The sequence below is a fragment of the Arachis duranensis genome, chromosome 10 (genome assembly GCF_000817695.3).
Source record: "Arachis duranensis cultivar V14167 chromosome 10, aradu.V14167.gnm2.J7QH, whole genome shotgun sequence".
In the NCBI taxonomy this organism is placed as follows: Eukaryota; Viridiplantae; Streptophyta; class Magnoliopsida; order Fabales; family Fabaceae; genus Arachis; species Arachis duranensis.
In genome coordinates, this window is record NC_029781.3 from 52846284 (window position 1) to 52872869 (window position 26586).

Genomic DNA, 26586 nt, shown 5'->3' on the forward strand with positions numbered 1-26586 from the left:
CACTCTTGTGAGTTTTACTACTTGATGCGACCCGGTATACTTGTCGTTAGTTTGTGCGGATTGAATTTTTTGCCATCAAGTTTTTGGCGCCGTTGCCGGGGATTGGTTTAGATTGACAATGATTAAGTAGGTGATACTCTAGATTAAGCATTTTTCTTTGTTTTTATTAAGCCTACTCACTATTTGAGATTTTGTCTCTGCTAACTGTAACTTCACTCTAGCAATAGAGTGCTCTGCTTTTGTTTTTAGTTTGTCTGTGTTGCATACCAGGAGGAAGAAGAGGTGCATCCACCTCCTTTGATTCTGAACCAGAGAGAACCTTCTTAAGGCTAAGAAGAGAAGCAAGAGGGAAGAAAGTGATAGGAGAAGAAGAGTCAGAAGAGGGAGATCAAGAGATGGAGGATAACCTCCCTAATCTAGCAGAGGATGTGGCCAACAACAATGGCTAGCCTCAAAGAAGAGTTCTAGCCTCTGACACCATCCCCAACCCAAGAAACTGTGGGAGCAGTATCTTAACTCCCAATGTCCATGCTAATAATTTTGAACTCAAACCTGAACTAATCATTCTATTTCAGAATAATTGCCAATATGGAGGAAGTCGTGCTAAAGATCCAAACCAACATCTCTCTGTTTTCTTGAGAATTTGTGACACTGTCAAAAATAATGGAGTCCATTCTGACATTTATAAGCTACTGTTATTCCCATTCTCGCTAAGGGACAAGGCCACTCATTGGCTAGAAACTTTCCCAAAAGAAAGCATTACCAACTGGGATGATTTGGTTAGCAAGTTTCTAGCCAAGTTCTACCCCCCTCAAAGAGTCATCAAGCTAAAAACTGATGTGCAAATCTTCAGACAGCTAGAGGGAGAATCATTATATGAAGCCTGGGAAAGATATAAAGCATTGATTAGAAGGTTCCCAGAGGGAATGTTCAGTGAGTGGGTTGAGCTCCAAAATTTCTATGAAGGTCTATCCATGAGTTCAGAGAAAGCCTTAGATTATTCTTCAGGAGGATCATTGCAAATGATGAAGACTGCACAAGAAGCACATGACCTCATAGACATGGTTGCCAACAATAAATATTTCTACTCCTCTGAAAGACAAGCAGCTCCCAAGAGAGGCGTATTTGAGCTTGAAGGTGTTGACACAATATTGGCTCAAAACAAGATTATGCATCAGCAACTTCAACAACAAATAGAAATGATGTCAAAGAGGATGGATGGACTGCAATTTGCTGCAGTGAGCACAACCAACCAACCACCAGTTGTGTGGGGACAAAATAAAGAGAGCTATGAAGAACAGCAGCCTGAACAAGTTCAGTATATGCACAACCAAGGTTCTGGGCCAAATGATTTCCATGTGGACACTTACAACTCCTCTTGGAGGAACCACCCAAATTTGAAGTAGGGAGAAAACCAGAATTCATGGCAAAGAAATTCCAACCCAAGCAATTCCCGCAACACAAACCACCAAAACCATCAAGCTACTAACCAAAATCCATACAGAAAATCACAAAAAAATCATCCCACATCCACCTACTATCCACCTAACAACCCCTCAACTAACCATAATAACTTTCATCTACCATCTATATCCCACACCCAACCACAACCACCACAAGAATCCTAAAGAATTTTCAACTTGGAGATGATGATGGAGAAATTGATAAAGCATCAAGAACTGGCCAACAAGAATCATGAGGCTTCAATGAGGAATCTGGAGAGGCAAATTGGGCAGTTGTCCAAGTAGCCAGCTGAAAAACGAACCAATGCATTCCCAAGTGACACCTTTCCCAACCCTAAGGAAGAATGCAAGGCAATTCAACTCAGAAGTGGAAGGACACTGGAAAATGGCCAAGTTGACAACAAGAAAATGGAACAAATAGAGGAAAAAGCATGACAAAGAAGATTCCAAGAAGGAGTCACAAGCTTCAAGGAAGGGAAAGTGATGTGCGGATAATTTATACGCTTTTTGGCATTGTTTTTAGCTAGTTTCTAGTATGATTTAGTTAGTTTTTAGTATATAATTATTAGTTTTTATGCAAAAATTATATTTCTAGACTTTACTGAGTTTGTGTGTTTTTCTGTGATTTTAGGTATTTTTTGGCTGAAATTGAGGGACCTGAGCAAAAATCTGATTCAGAGGCTGAAAAAGAACTGCAGATGCGTTGGATTCTGACCTCCCTGCACTCGAAATGGATTTTCTGGAGCTATAGAAACCTAAATGGTGTGCTCTCAATTGCGTTGAAAAGTAGACACCTTGGGCTTTCCAGCAATATATAATAATTCATACTTTGCCCAAGTTTTGATAACGCAAACTGGCATTTTAACGCCACCTTTCTACCTTTTTCTGACGTTAAACGCTAGAATTGGCATAAAAGCTGGAGTTAAACGCCCAAACTGGCACCAGAGCTGGCATTTAACTCCAAGAAATGCCTATGCACATGAAAGCTTCAATTCTCAGCCCAAGCACACACCAACTGGGCCCCGTAAGTGGATTTCTGCATCATTTGCTTATCTCTGTAAACCCTAGGTTACTAGTCATTATAAATAGGACCTTTTACTATTGTATTTTCATAGGGAGATCTTTAGATCATTTTTGAGACTATCTTTATATCACTTTTGATCTCTTGATCACGTTTAGGGGGCTGGCCATTCGGCCATGCCTGGACCTTCATCACTTATGTATTTTCAACGGTGGAGTTTCTACACCTCATAGATTAAGGTGTGGAGCTCTGCTGTTCCTCATGAATTAATGCAATTACTACTTTTTTCTATTCATTTCAAGCTTATTCTTGTTCTAAGATATTCATTCGCACTTCAACATGATGAATGTGATGATCAAGTGACACTCATCACCATTCTCACTTATGAACGCGTGCCTGACAACCACTTCCCTTATACCTAAAAACAAGCTTGAATGTATATCTCTTGGCCTCCTGGTCCACGACGTATGGTTGCCTCTCCTGACAACAGAGCCTTCCATTTCGTGAGATCAGAGTCTTCGTGGTATAAGCTAGAATCAATTGGCAGCATTCTTGAGATCCGGAAAGACTAAACCTTGTCTGTGGTATTCCAAGTAGAATCTGGGATGGGATGACTATGACGAGCTTAAAACTCACGAGTGCTGGGCGCAGTGACAGTGCGCAAAAGGATCATTGGATCTTATTCTAACACAAGTGAGAACCGAAAGATGATTAGCCCTACGTGACTCATCACCATTTTCACTGAGAGGACGATAGCCATTTTCACTGGCGTTTAACTCCAAGAAAAGCCTATGCACGTGAAAGCTTCAATGCTCAGCCCAAGCACACACCAAGTGGGCTCCATAAGTAGATTTCTGCATCATTTACTTATCTCTGTAAACCCTAGGTTACTAGTCATTATAAATAGGACCTTTTACTATTGTATTTTCATGGGGAGATCTTTAGATCATTTTTGAGACTATCTTTGTATCACTTTTGATCTCTTGATCACGTTTATGGGGCTGGCCATTCGGCCATGCTTGGACCTTCATCACTTATGTATTTTCAACGGTGGAGTTTCTACACCTCATAGATTAAGGTGTGGAGCTCTGCTGTTCCTCATGAATTAATGTAATTACTACTATTTTTATTCAATTTAAGCTTATTCTTGTTCTAAGATATTCATTCGCACTTCAACATGATGAATGTGATGATCAAGTGACACTAATCACCATTCTCACTTATGAACGCGTGCTTGACAACCACTTCCGTTCTACCTAAAAACAAGCTTGAATGTATATCTCTTGGCCTCCTGGTCCACGACGCATGGTTGCCTCTCCTGACAACAGAGCCTTCCATTCCGTGAGATCAGAGTCTTCGTGGTATAAACTAGAATCAATTGGTAGCATTCTTGAGATCCGGAAAGTCTAAAACTTGTCTGTGGTATTTCGAGTAGAATCTGGGATGGGATGACTGTGACGAGCTTCAAACTCGCAAGTGCTGGGCACAGTGACAGTGCGCAAAAGGATCATTGGATCTTATTCCAACACAAGTGAGAACCGACAGATGATTAGCCCTACGTAACTCATCACAATTTTCACTGAGAGGATGGTAGCCATTTTCACTGGCGTTTAACTCCAAGAAAAGCCTATGCACGTGAAAGCTTCAATGCTCAGCCCAAGCACACACCAAGTGGGCTCCATAAGTGGATTTCTGCATCATTTACTTATCTCTGTAAACCCTAGGTTACTAGTCATTATAAATAGGACCTTTTACTATTGTATTTTCATGGGGAGATCTTTAGATCATTTTTGAGACTATCTTTGTATCACTTTTGATCTCTTGATCACGTTTAGGGGGCTGGCCATTCGGCCATGCCTGGACCTTCATCACTTATGTATTTTCAACAGTGGAGTTTCTACACCTCATAGATTAAGGTGGAGCTCTGCTGTTCCTCATGAATTAATGCAATTACTACTGTTTTCTATTCAATTCAAGCTTATTCTTGTTCTAAGATATTCATTCGCACTTCAACATGATGAATGTGATGATCAAGTGACACTAATCACCATTCTCACTTATGAACGCGTGCCTGATCAAGTGACACTCATCACCATTATTTTTACCACTTGTGTTGTATTCCGAGTAGGATCTGGGATGGGATGACTATGATAAGCTTCAAACTCACGAGTGCTGGGCACAATGACAGTGCGCAAAAGGATCATTGGATCTTATTCCAACACAAGTGAGAACCGACAGATGATTAGCCCTACGTAACTCATCACAATTTTCACTGAGAGGATGGTAGCCATTTTCACTGGCGTTTAACTCCAAGAAAAGCCTATGCACGTGAAAGCTTCAATGCTCAGCTTTGATGTGTTTGGTTGATTAATGATAGGTGAAGAAAGCTTGGAGAAAGGTTGAAGCAAGAAGGAATGGCTAGGAGGAGGAGAGAACAAAAAGTTTGAGCAAAAGTTTGCCTCAAACTTTAGCTCAAACTTTTGGAATAAGTGAAAACGAACCAGGGAGCAAAAAGCTTGAGCAAAAGTTTGCCTCAAACTTTTGCGCAAACTTTTGGGAGAAAAGCTTGAGCCAACGTTTGCCTCAAACTTTTTGGCAAACGTTGGCCTCACAAATCAACACCCTGGAGAGCAAAAGTTTGCGCCAACGTTTACCTCAAACTTTTTGGCAAACGTTGGCGCCATCAACAACACACCCTGGAGAGCAAAAGTTTGCGCCAACGTTTGCCTCAAACTTTTTGGCAAACGTTGGTGCCATGAGTGTACATGAGGGGGCCAACGTTTGAGCAAAAGTTTGACCCCAAACTTTGTCTCAAATGTTGGTAGCAGCAAAGAGAGGGCGGCTGATGTGAAAAGTTTGAGTAAAAGTTTGCCTCAAACTTTTACTCAAACTTTTACTCGAGCTTTCATGATTCCCAACCCGGTTCACTTCGGTTCTTCTCCAAACTCCAAGAGCAATCAACCAAGGCCTCTATCAACCCAATTCCATCAAGAGTAAAGGCCCAATTCAAGGCTTGAAGACCATTTGAAGAAAGTGTATAAATAGCTTAGGATTTAAGTTTTAGGGGAGTTTTTCCCTGGAAGAATTCGTAGTACACTTAGTAGAGAGCTCACTTTACATTTTAGCATTGTTGTTTTTAATTCAAGGGAATTTGGGAGGAGAATTGATCTCTCTTTTTCCTTGTTCTTGCTTGAATACTCTTTACTTTTCTTGCTTCGGATCTTGGGTGGAGAATTGAAGAACTTCTGTTTCAATCTCACCTTGGGATCTTGTTTAATTTTACTGCACAATTGAATTTCCGTTTCGGTTAATTGCTTCTTCATCTACTTTCTCTGCAATCTTCATTTCCTTTGCAATTGTTCTTGGTGGATCTAGGAAGGCATTGAGATCTAGACTTGGTTATCTAGTCTCTTGGGTCCTGAGATCTGAATTCCAATTTTACATTCTCTGTTTAATGCTTTTCAATCTCATTTACATTTCTGTTTTTAGATACGATTCAATCCAAGTTATCTTCTACTTCTCTGTTTGTTGCAATTTACTTTTCCTTGTTTAATTTTTGCAAATCCAATTCCCAATTCCCTTTATAATTCAAGCCATTTACATTTCTTGCAATTTAAAATTCTGCAATTTACATTTCTTGCATTCTAAGTTTCTGCCATTTAATTTCTTGTTCTTTAAGATTCAGCACTTTAAATTTCAGTTCTCTTTAATTTCATGCAATTTACCCATTCCCTTTACTTTCCATGAAATTTAAATTCTGTTAATCACAAATCTCTCAACCAAATCTTGATTCGCTTGACTAAACCAACCACTAAACTAAAATTGCTCAATCCTTCAATCCCTGTGGGATCGACCTCACTCCCGTGAGTTATTATTACTTGATGCGACCCGGTGCACTTACCGGTGAGTTTTGTGTCGGATCGTTTTCCGCACATCAACACTCATCACCATTCTCACTTATGAACGCGTGACTGACAATCACTTCCGTTCTACCTAAAAATAAGCTTGAATGTATATCTCTTGGCCTCCTGGTCCACAACACATGGTTGCCTCTCCTGACAACAGAGCCTTCCATTCCGTGAGATCAGATTCTTTGTGGTATAAGCTAGAATCAATTGGCAGCATTCTTGAGATCCGAAAAGTCTAAACCTTGTCTATGGTATTCCGAGTAGAATCTGGGATGGGATGACTGTGACGAGCTTCAAACTCGCGAGTGCTGGGCACAGTGACAGTGTGCAAAAGGATCATTGGATCTTATTCCAACACAAGTGAGAACCAACAGATGATTAGCCCTACATAACCCATAGCCGGACCATTTTCACTGAGAGGACGGACGGTAGCCATTGACAACGGTGATCCCCCAACATACAGCTTGCCATGGAAAGGAGTACGCATGACTGGATGAAAGCAGTAGGAATGCAGGGATTTAAAAGGAACAAAGTATCTCCATATGCTTATCTGAAATTCCTACCAATGAATTACATAAGTATCTCTATCCTATTTTATGTTTTATCTGTCTTTTAATTATCAACACCCTATAACCATTTGAATCTGCCTGACTGAGATTTACAAGATGACCATAGCTTGCTTTAAGCCGACAATCTCCGTGGGATCGACCCTTACTCACGTAAAGTATTACTTGGACGACCCAGTGCACTTGCTGGTCAGCTACGCGGAGTTCTGAAGAAAGTGTGTGAGATCACAATCTCGTGTACCAGAAAGCAAGTCCTAGAGGAGCAACCACAAGAGCAAAGAAAGGAGGTGAAGCCTTATATCCCTCCTCTGCCATACCCTCAAAGGCTGCAAAGAGAGCTCAAAGACCAGTCCAAGTTCCTAGTGATTTTCAAGAAGCTAGAAATCCACCTCCCACTTGCTTAAGCATTGGAGCAAATGCGGTTATATGCAAAATTCTTCAAGGAACTCATCAACAAGAAGAGAAGCTGGAATGAAAAGGAGACCATGATCTTGACCCAAGAGTGTAGTGCAGTAATTCAAAGAGGCATTCCACCAAAACTCAAAGACCCAGGGAGCTTTATCATATCATGCACCATAGGCAACATGATATTGGAAAGAGCTTTCTGTGATTTAGGTGCCAGCATCAATTTGATGCCTCTCTCAATGATGAAAAAGCTTGCAATAGAGGAAGTTAAACATACTAGAATGTCACTTCAAATGGCTGATAGATTACTCAAGATACCTAATGGAGTTGTAGAGAACTTATTGGTGAAGATTGGAGAATTCATCTTCCCTACCGATTTTGTCATTTTAGACATGGAAGAAGAGGGACATAATTCAATTATCTTGGGGAGACCTTTCTTAGCCACAGTAAGAGCCATAATTGATGTAGAGAAAGGTGAAATGGTTCTCAGGGTGCATAATGAGCAGATGATCATCAATGTCTTTAAAGCAATGCAATATCCCCTTGAGAAAGAAAAGCATATGAGAGTGGAAATGATAGAAGACTTGGTGGAAGGAGTGCTTGGAATAAACGATCAAGAGGAACAAGAAGAAGAAATAGAAACAGATCAAGATGTCTTAGAAGAACAAGTGATTGAAATCTTTTTTGAAGGCAATACAGAGGAGGTGCCAAAGCAAGAATTGAAGCCCCTTCCTCCTCATCTCAAGTATGAATTCCTTGGAGGAAAGGAGACCCTTCCAGTGATCATCAATTCATCCTTAAGCATGAAAGATGAAGCAAAGCTGATTAAAGTGTTGAAAATTCACAAAATAGCTTTAGGACGGACAATTGATGACATCAAGGGTATAAGCTTTGCTATTTGCATGCATAATATTCTGCTAGAGGAGGACTCAAGACCTGTGGTGCAACCTCAAAGAAGGCTTAACCCAACCATGAAGGAAGTGGTTCAAAAGTAGGTGATGAAGTTGTGGAATGCTGGAATCATATACCCAATTTCTAACAGCCTTTGGGTAAGTCCAGTGCAAGTGGTGCCAAAGAAGGGAGGCATGACTATCATCTTCAATGAGAAGAATGAGCTCATCCCTACAAGGACAGTGACGGGGTGGAGAATGTGTATTGATTATAGAAGATTGAATGAGGCCACAAGGAAGGATCACTTCTCTCTCTCCTTCATTGATCAAATGGTAGAAAGATTGGTTGGCAATGCATACTATTGCTTTTTGGATGGATACTCTGGATATAATCAAATAGTGGTGGACCCCAAGGACCAAGAAAAGACCTCCTTCACCTATCCATTCGGAGTCTTTGCCTACAGGAGGATGCCCTTTGGGTTATGCAATGCTCCAGCAACCTTTCAAAGGTGTATGCTCTCCATATTCTCTGATATGGTAGAAAAGTTCTTAGAGGTCTTTATGGATGACTTTTCTGTCTTTGGTAACTCTTTTGATACTTATCTGTACCATCTAACCCTTGTCTTGAAAAGATGCCAAGAAACAAATTTAATTTTGAATTGGAAAAATGTCACTTCATGGTACCTAAAGGTATTGTCCTTGGGCATAAGGTTTCAAGCTAGGGTATAGAGGTTGACAAAGCTAAGATAGAGATAATAGAAAAGCTTCCTATACCAGTCAATGTGAAAGCAGTGAGAAGTTTCCTTGGACATTGCAACACCCTAATTAGCCTAAACCTTACCTCGCGTCGTAAAGCAAAGGCTAATCAGAGATTACGATAGTTCTAAGCTCATACATAATATATATATATATGATATATATATATAGAAGGAATAGTATAATCTAGAAGCCCGATGAAAGATATAGCTCAAAAATCGGATTTCAAAAGCGCAAAACGTACTAACGAAGCTACTAACTTAAAGTACAAGATACAGATAAGGTATATCAAAATATAATAATATAAGATCATAAGAACCTAGCCATGGCTCGCGGAGTTTAAGTCGACTAGCCATATACAGACCAAGCATGAATTCAGACAGTAAAAATAGCTCATACAAGTTTTGTTCTCTCAATACAAGCCTCTAAGCAAAGCAAAATACAAAAGTGAGAGACATATACAAAATAACTCAAAATGACTCAAAGGAAGTATCCAAATCTTCCGCTTCTGTCACCAACCAGACAACTCACCGAGGTGGGTTGCGACCTGCATCTGAAAAACACAACAGAAATATGATATGAGAACTGGAGGTTCTTAGAATGGTAACAGGCCCAGTGATGTAGGATATAAGACCCCGGGACGCCAAAGGCAATTCTAAGCTCCATATCCGTCACAAGATTCAAACTTAAAGCATACTAAAACAGTTAAGCATAATGTAAACCTTAACATAAATAAACCGGGTAGTCTATCTTAGAGGATTTCTATTCTAATCAACACCGCTGTCCCACAGCCTTCACCAACCAACCCTCCGTGTGATCCCATCGCCACCGCCTTCCGAACCTCCTCAATCCCAGTAGAAAACACAAATAATATACCATGCAAGTAAAACACAAGTATTAGCATATAAGGCAATTAATTCAAATAGCAATTAGGCATGTTATACAAATAGGCAAGCCATTTAAAGTAGTCAAAAGCATACAAACATATAGAAAATGCATATGATGAATGCCTGCCCTACTGGCTGTGATATCAAATTGTCGATTCAACTGCCAACCCGACACATCTCCATGGAGATGTCACCCTTCAAAATCATCAATGGGAACCCCCTGAGATATAGTGCTCGGATCACTGTCCAGGGTTTTGCGCTTACACGCTCTATTGTTCCGAAGGGATGTGAGCGAGATTCTATTGCCTCAGACCTCACATCTCAACATAAGCAGGATTAACCACCGTCCTTACGCCGCCGCCGCTACCTCGACAGGCAGAATTAACCACCGTCCTTGCCGGGCGCATAGCGTCTCATAATCTCAGTACAAATCAGTACTTCAGTGGTGTTCAGAAAACATTTTCAATATACATGGATCCATCATCCCATTCAGAGTCCTTGACTCATCTCAACCACTGTCAAATCACATTTCAGTTTCCAAACATCAATAGTTCTTCATTCTTCACATGACGGCAAACCATCCTCAGTACCCCCGAAACCTACTCCTCCGTTTTCTAATTTTTCCAAATAATATCCTTTAAAACCCTTAGATTCTTTCCCATGTTTTAAATATCTAAAACTAGGCCCAAAATTCTTAAAATGGTGTTTGAGAAGCTTACAACCTTGTTGGGAAGGTAGAATAGTTGAAAACAAAGCAAAATTTGAGAAACAGGGCGTGTGCAGCCGCACAGGGGTTTGCGCGCGCACGCTCTGGAGTGTTTTAAATCGTGTGTGTACGCACAGGGGTGTGTGTATGCAGAGATGTCAAATTTTATAAGGTCTGCTCACTCGCACAACCTGTGCCAGCGCCCCCAACAGACTAGTCTCCCCAATGTGTGCGTGCGCACAAGTCTATGCATACGCACAGGTTGCAATTTTCTATTGGTGTGTGCGCACACAAGCTGTGCTAGCGTTGCAAGCAGATTGCATACCTCTGTGTGTGCGTCCGCACAGGTCTGTGTGTGCGCATAGGTCAAGATTTTTGCAAAAGTATGCGTGCGCACAAGGCTGTACGTGCGCATATACCAGAAAACACAAAATTCTGGTACGGAAACTCCACCAATGGCATGTAGCGATCCCAACTTCCGGGTTGATCCAAAACACATGCTCTCAGCATATCCTCCAATGTCTGAATGGTTCTCTCTGACTGTTCATCTGTTTGTGGATGATATGCGGTATTGAGACATAGCTTTGTACCGAAAGCCCTTTGAAAAGCTCCCCAAAACCTTGAAGTGAATCGGGGTTCACGGTCCGACACTATGCTCGACGGCACACTATGCAACCTTACTATCTCCTTTATATACAACCTTGCTAACTCCTCTATAGAACAGTTCACTCGGATAGGCAGAAAGTGAGTAAATTTTTCAAATCGCATCAAATTCCAACTTAGTCCTCGGTAAACCGGTCACAAAATCCATTGCAATTCCTTCCCACTTCCACTGAGGAATATCAAGAGGCTATAGCACTCCCGACAGTTTTTGATGCTCTATCTTCACCTTCTAGCAAGTTAAACACTTAGATACCACTGTTGCTACATCACCCTTCATCCCAGGTCACTAGAACATTTTCTTTAAGTCATAATACATCTTCATACTCCTGGGATGAATAGAAAACCCACTGTTATGAGCTTCGAACAATAAGTCCTGCCTTAAACTCCCAACATCCGGCATACAAATCTTCACACCTCTTATCACCAATTGGTCGAAGCAATTGCTGAAGCTTCTGCTCATCTAGCTGAGCCCTTTGTATTTTTGATTTAAACGTGCTTGAAATTTGCAACTGATTCAAACAAGCTCTTCTGGCAACTTCACCAATATCCAACTTAAGATCTGCAAACTTGTCCACTAACTCCTCCTCCTTAGTTCTCATCCAAGCAATTGTCAAGGACTTCCGACTCAAAGCGTTTGCTACCACATTCGCCTTTCTGGGGTGATATCTCAGCTCAAAATCATAGTCCTTAAGCAACTCCATCCATCTCCTCTGATGCATATTATGCTCTTTCCGTACAAGTGATGTCTCCAAATCTTCAATGCAAACACAATCGCCGCTAATTCCAAGTCATGAGTTGGGTAGTTCACCTCATGCGATCTTAGCTAACGCGATGCGTAAGCCACCACATTCCGGTGTTGCATCAACATGCAACCCAATCCCTTCAACAAAGCATCACAATACTTCAAACGGTTCTTGCGGTTCCAGCAAGATTAAAATAGGTGCTGAAGTTAACTTCTGCTTCAAAGTTTGAAAGCTCTCTTCACACTCTGTCGTCCACACAAACGGTACTTCCTTCCTTGTCAACTTGGTCATCGGTAGTGCAATTTGGGGAAATCCTTCAATGAATCTCCGGTAATATCCTCCTAAGCCCAAGAAGCTCCTAACTTCTGTTACTGTCGTTGGTCTTTCCCATTCCATCACGGCTTCTACTTTCAAAAGATCTACGACTATTCCTCCTTTGCTCACCACGTGACCTAAGAACTTCACTTCCTCCTTCCAGAACACACACTATGACAACTTAGCATACAACTTTTGCTCCTTTAGGATTTGCAACACAATCCTCAAGTGTTTCCTTATGCTCCTCTACCGTCTTAGAATAGACTAAGATGTCGTCTATGAATACCACAACGAATTTGTCCGAAAGGGATGAAAGACTCTGTTCATGTAATCCATGAAAACAGCAGGCGCATTCGTTAACCCGAAGGACATTACCGCAAACTCGTAGTGTCCATAGCGCGTCCTAAATGCAGTCTTAGGGATATCATCCTCCTTCACCCTTATCTGATGGTAACCAGATCTCAAATTGATCTTGGAAAATACTCCGGCCCCTTGCAACTAATCCATCAAGTTATCTATCCTTGGTAGCGGGTACTTGTTCTTCACTGTCACTTTGTTTAACTGTCGGTAATCCACACACCATCGCATTCCTCCATCCTTCTTTTTCACCAATAGAACTGGCACTCCCCACGGTGATACACTCAGTCGAATGAACCTTTTGTTTAGAAGCTCCTCTAACTGAGTCTTTAATTCTGCCAGCTCTAACGGAGCCATCCTGTAAGGTGCAATTGACATTGGTCCGGCTCCCAGCACCAATTCAATCGCAAATTCAATTTTCCTTTGAGGTGGGAATTCAGGGATATTGGTGCACGAAATTGTGATCTCTAACAATGTCGCTCAACTTGGTATGCGCATTTCTAACTCAGCACTTTCTTCACAACTTCGCATCACTAACCAGCAAGTGTACTGGGTCGTCCAAGTAATAAACCTTACGTGAGTAAGGGTCGATCCCACAAAGATTGTTGGTATGAAGCAAGCTATGGTCATCTTGTAAATCTCAGTTAGGCAGATTCAATTGGTTATAATGGTTTTCAAAAATAATAGTAAATAACACATAAAATAGATGAAAGAGATACCTATGTAAATCCTTGGTGTAAATTTCAGATAAGTGTATGGAGATCTTTTGTCCCTTCTGAATCTCTGCTTTCCTACTGCCTTCATCCAATCCTTCATACTCCTTTCCATGACAAGCTGTATGTAGGGCATCACCGTTGTCAATGACTACTTCCCATCCTCTCAGTGAAAATGGTTCAAATGCTCTGTCATAGCACGGCTAATCATCTGTCGGTTCTCGATCATGTTGGAATAGAATCCATTGACTCTTTTGCGTCTGTCACTATGCCTAACAATCGCGAGTTTGAAGCTCGTCACAGTCATTCAATTCCTGAATCCTACTCGGAATACCACAGACAAGGTTTAGACTTTCCGGATTCTCAAGAATGGCCGCCAAAAGGTTCTAGCTTATACCACAAAGATCCTGATTAAGGAATCCAAGAGATACACGCTCGTTCTAAGGTAGAACAGAAGTGGTTGTCAGTCACGCGTTCATAGGTGAGAATGATGATGAGTGTCATGGATCATCACATTCATCAAGTTGGAGTGCAACGAGTATCTTAGAGTAAGAATAAGATGAATTGAATAGAAGACAGTAATACTTTGCATTAAAACTCGAGGTACAGCAGAGCTCCACACCTTAATCTATGGTGTGTAGAAACTCCACCGTTGAAAATACATAAGTGATGGTCCAAGCATGGCCGACAGGACAGCCTCCAAAACATGATCAATAGTCTCCTAAGATGAACAATAGATTAAAACTGAGACCAAAGATGTCTAATACAATAGTAAAATGTCCTATTTATACTAGACTAGTTACTAGGGTTTACAAAAATAAGTCTAAATGCAGAAATCCACTTCTGGGGCCCACTTTAGTGTGTGCTTGGGCTGAGCTTGAGCTTTACACGTGAAAAGGCTTCTTTTGGAGTTAAACGCCAAGTTGTAACGTGTTTTTGGCATTTAACTCTGGTTCGTGGCGTGTTTCTGGCGTTTGACTCCAGAATGCAGCATGGAACTGGCGTTGACCGCCAGTTTGCGTCATCTTGATTCAAATAAAGTATGGACTATTATATATTGCTGGAAAACTCTAGATGTCTACTTTCCAACGCCATTGAGATCTCGCCATTTGGAGTTTTGTAGCTCCAAAAAATTCATTTCGAGTGCAGGGAGGTCAGAATCCAACAGCATCAGCAGTCCTTTGTTAGCCTCTTATCAGATTTTTGCTTAGGTCCCTCAATTTTAGCCAGAAAATACCTGAAATCACAGAAAAACACACAAACTCATAGTAAAGTCCAAAAATGTGAATTTTGCCTAAAAACTAATAAAAACATCCCTAAAAGTAGCTAGATCTTACTAAAAACTATCTAAAAACAATGCCAAAAAGCGTATAAATTATCCGCTCATCACAACACCAAACTTAAATTGTTGCTTGTCCCCAAGCAACTGAAAATCAAATAGGATAAAAAGAAGAGAATATACTATAAATCCCAAAATATCAATGAATATTAGTTCTAATTAGATGAGTGGCACTTGTAGCTTTTTGCTTCTGAACAGTTTTGGCATCTCACTTTATCCTTTGAAGTTTAGAATGATTGGCATCTATAGAAGCTCAGAGTTCAGATAGTGTTATTAATTCTCCTAGTTAAGTATGTTGATTCTTGAACACAGCTACTTTTATGAGTCTTGGCCGTGGCCCTAAGCACTTTGTTTTCCAATATTACCACCGGATACATAAATGTCACAGACACATGACTGGGTGAACCTTTTCAGATTGTGACTCAACTTTGCTAAAGTCCCCAGTTAGAGGTGTCCAGGATTCTTAAGCACACTCTTTTGCTTTGGATCACGAATTTAACCACTCAGTCTCAAGCTTTTCACTTGGACCTGCATGCCACAAGCACATGGTTAGGGACAGCTTGATTTAGCTGCTTAGGCCTGTATTTATTTCCTTGGGCCCTCCTATCCATTGATGCTCAAAGCCTTGGATCCTTTTTACCCTTGCCTTTTGGTTTTAAGGGCTATTGGCTTTTTCTGCTTGCTATTTCTTTTTCTTTTATTATTATTATTTTTTTCGCCACTTTTTTTCTTTTTTTTCGCAAGCTTTTTATTCACTGCTTTTTCTTGCTTCAAGAATTAATTTTATGATTTTTCAGATCCTCAATAACATTTTTCTTTTTCATCATTCTTTCAAGAGCCAACAATTTTAACATTCATAAACAACAAGATCAAAAATATGCACTGTTCATGCATTCATTCAGAAAACAAAAAGTATTGTCACCACATCAATATAATTAAACTAATTTCAAGGATGAATTCAAAACTCATGTATTTCTTGTTCTTTTGTATTAAAAACATATTTCATTTAAGAAAGGTGAAGGATTCATGGAATTATTCATAGCCTTAAGACATAGACACTAGACACTAATGATCATGTAATAAAGACACAAACATAGACAAACATGAAGCTTAAAAACCGAAAAATAGAGAGATAAGAACAAGGAAGTTAAGGAATGAGCCCACCTTAGTGATGGTGGCACCTTCTTCTTGAAGGTCCAATGATGTTCTTGAGCTCCTCTATGTCTCTTCCTTGCCTTTGTTGCTCCTCCCTCATAGCTCTTTGATCTTCTCTAATCTCATGGAGAATGATGAAGTGCTCTTGGTGTTCCACCCTTAATTGGTTCATGTCATGACTCAATCCTTCTAGAGAAGTGTTGAGTTGTTCCCAATAGTTGTTTGGAGAAAAATACATCTCTTGAGGCATCTCAGGAATTTCTTGATGATGAGCTTCCTCATGCGTCTCTTGAGATCCATGAGTGGGCTCTCTTGTTTGCTCCATCCTTTTCTTAGTGATGGGCTTGTCCTCTTTAATAAGGATGTCTCCTTCTATGACAACTCCAGCTAAGTAGCATAGATGGCAAATGAGATGAGAAAAAGCTAGCCTTGCCAAGGTGGAGGGCTTTTCGGCTACTTTGTAGAGTTTTAGAGAGATGACTTCATGAACTTCTACTTCCTCTCCAATCATGATGCTATGGATCATGATGGCCCGATCCACAGTTACTTCGGACTGGTTGCTAGTGGGAATGATGGAACGTTGGATGAACTCCAACCATCCTCTAGCCACAGGCTTAAGGTCCAGTCTTCTCAATTGAACCGGTTTGCCTTTTGAGTCTCTTTTCTACTAAGCTCCTTCCACACATATGTCCATAAGGACATGGTCCAACCTTTGATCAAAGTTGACCCTTCTAGTGTAGGGGCGTGCATCTTCTTGCATTATAGGCAAGTTGAACGCCAACCTTATATTTTTCGGACTGAAATCTAAGCATTTTCCCCGAACCATTGCAAGATAATTCTTTGGATTTGGGTTCATACTTTGATCATGGTTCCTAGTGATCCATGCATTGGCATAGAACTCTTGAACCATTAAGATTCTGACTTGTTGAATGGGGTTGGTTAGAACTTTCCAACCTCTTCTTTGAATCTCATATCGGATTTCCGGATACTCATTTTTCTTGAGCATGAAAGGGACCTCAGGGATCACTTTCTTCTTGGCCACAACTTCATAGAAGTGGTCTTGATGGACCTTTGAGATGAATCTCTCCATCTCACATGACTCGGAGGTGGAAGCTTTTATCTTCCCTTTTCTCTTGCTAGAGGTTTCTCTGGTCTTAGGTGCCATAATGGTTATGGAAAAACAAAAAAAGCTATGCTTTTACCACACCAAACTTAGAATGTTGCTCATCCTCAAGCAAAAGAAGAAAGAATAGAAGAAGAAGAAGAAGAAATGGAGGAGAGGGAGAGAGAGGTGTATTCGGCCAGGAGGGAGAAGAGATGGTTGTGTTGTGTGAAAATGAAGAAGGAAAGAGGGGTTTATATAGGAGTGGGAGAAGGTAGTAGGTTCGGTCATTTAGGGTGGGTTTGGGTGGGAAAGAGATTTTAAATTTGAAGGTAGGTGGGGTTTATGGGGAAGAGTGGATGGATGTGAGTGGTGAAGAGGTGATGCGGAAGAGAGATTGAGGTGATTGGTGAAAAGTTTTTGGGGAAGAGTGTTATTGGATTGTGTGAAGAAGAGAGAAGGTAAGTTGAGGTAGGTGGGGATCCTGTGGGGTCCACAGATCCTGAGGTGATCTTGTGGGGTCCACAGATCCTGAGGTGTCAAGGATTTATCATCCCTCACCAATTAGGCGTGTAAAACGCCCTCTGCATGCAATCCTAGCGTTTAACGCCAGATTGATGCTTGTTTCTGGCATTAAATGCCAGTTCTATGCTTGTTTTGGGCGTTCAACGCCAGTCTGCAGCATGTTTCTGGCGTTGAACGCCAGCCAGATGCTCCTTACTGGCGTTTAAACGCCAGTAAGCTCTTCCTCCAGGGTGTGCTGTTTCCTCTGCTATTTTTGATTCTGTTTTTAATTCTAGTATATGTTTTGTGACTCCACATGATCATGAACCTAATAAGACATAAAAGAACAATAAAAATATAGATAAATAAAAATTGGGTTGCCTCCCAATAAGCGCTTTTTTAATGTCAATAGCTTGACAGTAAGCTCTCATGGAGCTTCACATATATTCAGAGCATTGTTGGGACCTCCCAACACCAAACTTAGAGTTTGAATGTGGGGGTTCAACACCAAACTTAGATTTTGGTTGTGGCCTCCCAACACCAAACTTAAAGTTTGACTGTAGAGGCTTTGTTTGACTCTGTATTAAGAGAAGCTTTTCATGCTTCCTCTCCATGTTTACAGAAGGATAACCTTGAGCTTTAAACACAAGGTAGTCTCCATTCAATTGAAGGACTAGTTCACCTCTATCAACATCAATCACAGCTCCTGCTGTGGCTAGGAAGGGTCTTCCAAGGATGATGCATTCATCCTCCTCCTTCCTAGTGTCTAAGATTTTGAAATCAGCAGGGATGTAAAGGCCTTTAACCTTCACTAACACGTCCGCTACCAATCCTAAGCTTGTCTTACTGACTTGTCTGCCATCTGTAATGAGAAAGTGGCAGCTTGTACCTCAAAGATTTCCAATTTCTCCATTATAGAGAGTGGCATAAGATTTATACCTAACCCCAGGTCACACAGAGCCTTCTCAAAGGTCATGGTGCCTATGGTACAGGGTATTAAAAATTTACCAGGATCTTGTTTCTTTTGAGGTAAAGTTTGCTGAACCCATGTATTTAGTTCACTAATGAGCAATGGAGATTCATCTTCCCAAGTCTCATTACCAAACAACTTGGCATTCAGCTTCATGATGGCTCCTAGATATTGAGCAACTTGCTCTCCAGTTACATCTTCATCCTCTTCAGAGGAAGAATAGTTTTCAGAGCTCATGAATGGCAGAAGGAGGTTTAATGGAACCTCTATGGTCTCTATATGAGCCTCAGATTCCATTAGGTCCTCAATAGGGAACCCCTTCTTGTCTAGGAGACGTCCCATAAGGTCTTCCTCATTGGGATTCACGTCCTCCCCTTCCTCTCTAGGTTCGGCCATTTTGATTATGTCAATGGCCTTGTACTCTCTTTTCAGATTCTCTTCAGTATTGCTTGGGAGAGTACTAGGAGGAGTTTCAGTGATTTTCTTACTCAGCTGGCCCACTTGTGCCTCCAAATTTCTAATGGAGGACCTTGTTTCACTCATGAAACTTAAAGTGGTCTTAGACAGATCAGAAACTATGTTTGCTAAGATAGAGGTGCTCTACTCAGAATTTTCTGTCTATTGCTGAGAAGATGATGGAAAAGGCTTGCTATTGCTGAGCCTGTTTCTTCCACCATTATTAAAGCCTTGTTGGAGCATTTGTTGATCCTTCCATGAGAAATTTGGATGGTTTCTCTACGAGGAATTATAGGTGTTCCCATAGGGCTCACCCATGTAATTTACCTCTGCCATTACAGGGTTCTCAGGATCATAAGCTTCTTCTTGAGAAGATGCCTCTTTAGTACTGTTGGATGTATTTTGCCATCCATTCAGACTTTGAGAAATCATGTTGACTTGCTGAGTCAACATTTTGTTCTGAGCCAATATGGCATTCAGAGCATCAATTTCAAGAACTTCCTTCCTCTGAGGCGTCCCATTACTCACAGGATTCCTCTCAGAAGTGTACATGAATTGGTTATTTGCAACCATGTCAATGAGTTCCTGAGCTTCTACAGGCATTTTCTTTAGGTGAATGGATCCACCTGCAGAATAGTCCAGTGATATCTTGGAGAACTCATACAGACCATAATAGAATATATCCAGAATGGTCCACTCTGAAAGCATATCAGAAGGACACCTTTTGGTCATCTGCTTGTATCTTTCCCAAGCTTCATAGAGGGATTCACCATCTTTTTGTTTAAAGGTCTGAACATCCACTCTAAGCTTGCTCAGCTTTTGAGGAGGAAAGAACTTAGCCAAGAAGGCCGTGACCAGCTTATCCCAAGAGTCTAGGCTATCTTTAGGTTGTGAGTCCAACTATGTTCTAGCTCTGTCTCTTACAGCAAAGGGGAAAATCATGAGCCTGTAGACTTCAGGATCTACTCCATTAGTCTTAACAGTCTCACAAATATGCAAGAACTCAGTTAAAAACTGATAGGAATCTTCTAATGGAAGTCCATGAAACTTGTAGTTCTGTTGCATTAGAGCAACTAGTTGAGGTTTCATCTCAAAATTATTTGCTCCGATGGAAGGGATTGAGATGCTTCTTCCATAAAAATTGGAAGTAGGTGTAGTATAATCACCAAGCATCCTTCTTGCGCCTCCACCATTGTTACTGGGTTCAGCCATGTCTTCTTTCTTGAGATTCTCTGTAAGGTTTTCTCTGGATTGTTGTGCTTTAGCTTCTCTTAGATTTTTCTTTAGAGTCCTTTCAGGTTCAGGATCTGCTTCAATAAGAATGTCCTTGTCCTTGCTCCTGCTCATATGAAAAAGAAGAGAACAGAAAAGAAAGAGGAATCCTCTATGTCACAGTATAGAGATTCCTTTTATGTGAGTAGAAGAATAAGAGAATAGAAGAGAAAAAAGGTAAGAATCCAAACACAAGGGGGAAGAGTGGATTCGAATTCTTGAGTAGAAGAGAGGTGTTAGTAGATAAATAAATAAATAGAAGAAGATGAGAGAGTGGAGTTTTCGAAAATTATTTTTGAAAATAGGTTAGTGATTTTCGAATATTAAGAGAAGAAATAAAATTAAAATTAAAATTTGAAATAATTAGTTAATTAAAAGAATTTTTGAAAAAGAGGAAGGAATGTTCGAAAATTAGAGAGAGAAAAGTAGTTAGGTGGTTTTGGAAAAGATAAGGAACAAACAAAAAGTCAATGAGTTAGTTGAAAAAGATTTGAAAATCAATTTTGAAAAGATAAGAAGTTTAGAAAAGAATTTGAAATTAAATTTTTGAAAAAGATATGATTGACAAGATATGATTGAAATTTGTTTTGAAAAAGATTTAATTTTTAAAATTAAAATTGATTACTTGACTAACAAGAAACTAAAAGATATGATTCTAGAATTTAAAGATTGAACCTTTCTTAACAAGAAAGTAACAAACTTCAAATTTTTGAATCAATCACATTAATTGTTAGTAAAGTTTTCGAAATTTTGAAATGAAATTAAGAAAAAAGATTTTGAAAATCAATTTTAAAAGAATTTTTGAAAATAAAAGAAAAATGAAAAAGATTTGATTTTTGAAAAAGATTTTGAAAAGATAGGATTTTTAAAATTGAAATCTTGACTTGACTAACAAGAAACAACTCATTTTAAAATTTTTTGACTAAGTCAACCCAAAGATTTCGAAATTTATGAGAGAAATAAAGGAAAGATATTTTTTTGATTTTTTTTGAATTTTTAATGAGGAGAGAGAAAAACACAAATATGACCCACAACATGAAAATGCAAGATCAAAACACATAATGCATGCAAGAACACTTTGAATGTCAAGATGAACACCAAGAACACATTGAAGATCATGATGAACATCAAGAACTTATTTTTGAAAAATTTTCAAAAAAAGAAAACATGCAAGACACCAAACTTAGAAAGTTTTAATGCTTAGACTCTATGAATGCAAAAATGCATATGAAAAATAACAAAAGACACAAAACAAGAAAATATGAAGATCAAACAAGAAGACTTATCAAGAACAACTTGAAGATCATGAAGAACACATGTATGAATTTTCGAAAAATGCACAAATTTTTTAAATATGCAATTGACATCAAACTTAAAAATTGACACTAGACTCAAACAAGAAACACAAAATTTTTTTGGTTTTTATGATTTTATTAATTTTTTTGGTTTTTATTTTTTTTTCAAAAATTGTTTTGGAAAACGAAAAAGAAAAGAAAAATTTTTGAAAGATTTTTGAAAACTTGTTGAAAAGAAAATAAAAAGAAAATTACCTAATTTGAGCAACAAGATAAACTGTCAGTTGTCCAAACTCGAACAATCCCCGACAACGGTGCCAAAAACTTGGTGCATGAAATTGTGATCTTTAACAATGGTGCTCAACTTGGTATGCGTATTTCTAACTCAGCACTTTCTTCACAACTTTGCATCACTATCCAGCAAGTGTACTGGGTCGTCCAAGTAATAAACCTTACGTGAGTATGGGTTGGTCCCACAGAGATTGTTGGTATGAAGTAAGCTATGGTCATCTTGTAAATCTCATTTAGGCGGATTCAATTGGTTATAATGGTTTTGAAAGAGATACTTATGTAAATCCTTGGTGTAAATTTAAGATAAGTGTATGGAGATCCTTTGTCCCTTCTGAATCTCTGCTTTCTTACTGCCTTCATCCAATCCTTTATACTCCTTTCCATGGCAAGCTGTATGTAGGGCATCACCGTTGTCAATGGCTACTTCCCATCCTCTCAGTGAAAATGGTCCAAATGCTCTATCACAACACAGCTAATCATCTGTCGGTTCTCGATCATGTCGGAATAGAATCCATTGATTCTTTTACGTCTGTCACTACGCCCAACAATTGCGAGTTTGAAGCTCGTCACAGTCATTCAATCCCTGAATCCTACTCGGAATACCACAGACAAGGTTTAGACTTTTCGGATTCTCAAGAATGGCTGCCAAAGGGTTCTAGCTTATACCACGAAGATCCTAATTAAGGAATCCAAGAGATACACGCTCGTTCTAAGGTAGAACGGAAGTGGTTGTCAGTCACGTGTTCATAGGTGAGAATGATGATGAGCGTCACATAATCATCACATTCATCATGTTCTTGGGTGCGAATGAATATCTTAGAACAAGAATAAGCTGAATTGAATAGAAGAACAATAGTAATTGCATTAATACTCGAGGTACAGCAGAGCTCTACACCTTAATCTATGGTGTGCAGAAACTCCACCGTTGAAAATACATAAGTGATGGTCCAGGCATGCCGAGAGGCCAACCTCCAAAACGTGATCAATAGTCTCCTAAGATGAACAATAAATTAAAACTGAGACCAAAGATGTCTAATACAATAGTAAAATGTCCTATTTATACTAGACTAGTTACTAGGATTTACAAAAATAAGTCTAAATGCAGAAATCTACTTCCGGGGCCCACTTTGGTGTGTGCTTGGGCTGAGCTTGAGCTTTACACGTGCAGAGGCTTCTTTTGGAGTTAAACGCCAAGTTGTAACGTGTTTTTGGCGTTTAACTCTGGTTCGTGACGTGTTTCTGGCGTTTGACTCCAGAATGCAGCATGGAACTGGCGTTGAACGCCAGTTTGTGTCATCTTGATTCGAATAAAGTATGGACTATTATATATTGATGTAAAGCTCTGGATGTCTACTTTCTAACGCCATTGAGATCGCGCCATTTGGAGTTTTGTAGCTCTAGAAAATCTATTTCGAGTGCAGGGAGGTCAGAATCCAATAGCATCAGCAGTCCTTTGTCAGCCTCCTATCAGATTTTTGCTCAGGTCCCTCAATTTCAGCCAGAAAATACCTGAAATCACAGAAAAACACACAAACTCATAGTAAAATCCAAAAATATGAATTTTTCATAAAAACTAATAAAACATCCCTAAAAGTAGCTAGATCCTACTAAAAACTACCTAAAAATAATACCAAAAAGCGTATAAATTATCCGCTCATCAGATATCTTCCGGGAACACCTCCGGAAAGTCTCTAACCACCAAGATCTGATCTAAGTCCTGGGTATCACCCGAAGCATTAGCAGTTAGCAAGATGTAACCCTGACACTCCTCCCCACTACAGTGCACCATTACAGAGCTCAGATAATATCCCGCAACTACCACTGCTCCATTTTCTCCTTCCGGCATAAACCGAATTGACTGCTCAAAGCAATCCAATAAAACCCGATTCTTCAACTACCAATCAAACCCCAAAATCATCTCCAACCCAACCATTGGTAAACAGATTAAATCATGCACAAAGTCTCTATCCTCAAGCTTGAATCCTACTTGCCTACAACCTGACCTAGTCATAACTGTCTGATGCAGAGTATGTACATGCAGATCAAAAGGTAACTCTGACACTTTCAAGTCTAATTCCTCAACTTTAGCAAACAAAATAAATGAATGTGAAGCTCCAATATCATACAATGCAATTAATTTTTTATCACCAATAAGACATATACATCTCATAAAAGGATCCGCCTTGGAAGCATCCTTGGTGTTCACAGCAAAGACTCGACCTTGATGCTGACCTTGACCTGCATTCTGATTCCTCCCACGAGTGCAATCCCTCGCAATGTGGCCAGGCAACCCACAATTGAAGCATCCACCTAAACCAATCTTGTATGAGTCATAAGAGTGAAAACGCCCACAACGCACACAACTCAAATCCGGAGAAATCTTACTCTGATTTCCTCTCCCCTTAGCATACTGAAACTGATTCTGATTGTTCTTTCTGAAGCCTCCCTGACCTTGAGGTGCATATCCTCCTCTTTTGAAGCTTTGACCTCTAGGATGGAAATACTTGCCATGCCCCTGACTAGAGCTCCCTCCATGAGTGTCCTTGGACGCCGCCACGGTCTTGGCATACTCTTCCACTACTCTAGCCTTGTTCACTAAGTCGGAGAAGACACGGATCTCCATAGGAGCCACAATAGTCATAATATTATCCTTTAGCCCCCTTTGGTATTAACATACTTCCAACTCTCATAAGTCTCCGAGGCCTCTGACATACCCTAGAAAACCTACAGAGTTCCTCAAACTTGCTTGTGTAATCCGCCACAGATAGGGAACCTTGCTTTAGCTACATCAGTTCCATCTCCTTTGCTTCCCTTGCAGACTCAGGGAAGTACTTCTTATAGAAGGCCGTTTGGAACACCTCCCACGGAATGTCAGCGTTTTGAAGCTGTAGCAAGCAATACTTTGCTTGCCACCAGGGTTAGGCTTCTCCTGCTAGCTGATAAGCAGCAAACTCGACATATTGATTGATGGGAACATGCTGCACCTGTAAAGCACGCTCTATAGCCTGGAACCAGTTGTCCGCTTCCGTAGGATTAGTTGACCCTCGGAAAGTTGGCGTATGAACCTTGAGGAACGTCACCAAGGTCATCGAAACACATCCCATGTTATCGCCGTTTCCCTCATCATTATCATTGGCATTTCTTTCACCATTCCTATTGCCATTCCCAGCCAGTTGGCTTAATCTCTGCACAGCTTACAGAGTTGCAGTAGTATTAGCTTCCATGGTATTAGCAAGATTTGCTATTGCCTCTATGAATTTAGCATGATTGTTAGCTGGTTGCTCATTCCTACTCTCTCGTGAACGTGCTCGACCTCGTCCGCGAGTAGCCATGTAGGATTCCTGTCTACACCAAACAATCGATATCAAGGTGATCAGTCTCAATACCAAAAGTCTAGTGCTTCAATTTTCCCAAACAGGCACTCCCAAACAAGCATGCTATGCAATATCAATTAGATAACCTAATAGCATCAAAGAAAAGACACATAGAGTATGCAATGAAGCACAACCGGTCTATCCCTCAGGCTCACTCTGATATCACTAAATGTAACACCCTAATTAGCCTAAACCTTACCTCGCGTCGTAAAGCAAAGGCTAATTAGAGATTACGATAGTTCTAAGCTCATACATAATATATATAGAAGGAATAGTATAATCTAGAAGCCCGATGAAAGATATAGGTCAAAAATCGGATTTCAAAAGCACAAAACATACTAACGAAGCTACTAACTTAAAGCACAAGATACAAATAAAGTATATCAAAATATAATAGTATAACATCATAAGAACCTAGCCACGGCTCGCGGAGTTTAAGCCGGCTAGCCATATACAGATCATGCATGAATTCAGACAGTAAAAATAGCTCATACAAGTTTTGTTCTCTCAATACAAGCCTCTAGGCAAAGCAAAATACAAAAGTGAGAGACATATACAAAATAACTCAAAATGACTCAAAGGAAGTATCCAGATGCTCCACTTCTGTCACCAACCAAACAACTCACCGAAGTGGGTTGCGACCTGCATCTGAAAAACACAACAGAAATATGGTATGAGAGCCAGAGATTCTCATTATGGTAACAGTGCCCAGTAATGTAGGATATAAGATCCCGGGACGCTAAAGGCAATCCTAAGCTCCATATCCGTCACAAGATTCAAACTTAAAGCATACTAAAAAAGTTATTCATAATATAAACCTTAACATAATAAACCGGGTAGTCTATCTTAGGTGATTTCTATTCTAACCAACACAGCTGTCCCACAGCCTTCACCAACTGATGAGCGGATAATTTGTATGCTTTTTGGCATTGTTTTTAGAATGTTTTTAGTATGATTTAGTTAGATTTTAGTATATTTTTATTATTTTTTAGCTAAAATTCACTTTTCTGGACTTTACTATGAGTTTGGGTGTTTTTCTGTGATTTCAGGTATTTTCTGGCTGAAATTGAGGGTCCTGAGCAAAAATCTGATTCCGAGACCAAAAAGGACTGCTGATGCTGTTGGATTCTGACCTCCCTGCACTCGAAGAGGATTTTCTGGAGCTACAGAAGCCCAATTGGCACGTTCTCAACGGCGTTAGAAAGTAGACATCCTGGGCTTTCCAGCAATATATGATAGTCTATACCTTGCCCAAGATTTGATGGCCCAAACCGGCGTGGCAAATCAGCCTCAGAAATTCCAGCGTTAAACGCCGGAACTGGCATAAAACTTGGAGTTAAACGCCCAAACTGGCATGAAAGCTGGCGTTTAACTCCAGAAAAGGTCTCTACACGAAAATGCTTCATTTCTCAGCCCAAGCACACACCAAGTGGAT

The 26586-nt window shown here is 40.0% G+C and overlaps 2 protein-coding genes and 1 non-coding gene across 3 annotated transcripts; 2 read left to right on the forward strand and 1 right to left on the reverse strand.

The window, feature by feature from the left end:
* Nucleotides 1–7374: 7374 nt before the first annotated feature.
* On the forward strand, nucleotides 7375–8358 carry LOC107469743 (uncharacterized). Its single transcript, XM_016089121.1, has one exon. It carries the CDS (start codon nucleotides 7375–7377, stop codon nucleotides 8356–8358), a length of 984 nt encoding a protein of 327 aa, XP_015944607.1.
* An 11263-nt stretch (nucleotides 8359–19621) lies between these two features.
* On the forward strand, nucleotides 19622–19729 carry LOC127743286 (small nucleolar RNA R71). Its single transcript, XR_008004680.1, has one exon. It is a non-coding gene; the product is annotated as a small nucleolar RNA R71 (small nucleolar RNA).
* A 3942-nt stretch (nucleotides 19730–23671) lies between these two features.
* On the reverse strand, nucleotides 23672–24418 carry LOC107469742 (uncharacterized). Its single transcript, XM_016089120.1, has one exon. The coding sequence runs from the start codon at nucleotides 24416–24418 to the stop codon at nucleotides 23672–23674; it is 747 nt and encodes a 248-aa protein (XP_015944606.1).
* Between the last annotated feature and the right edge of the window lie 2168 nt (nucleotides 24419–26586).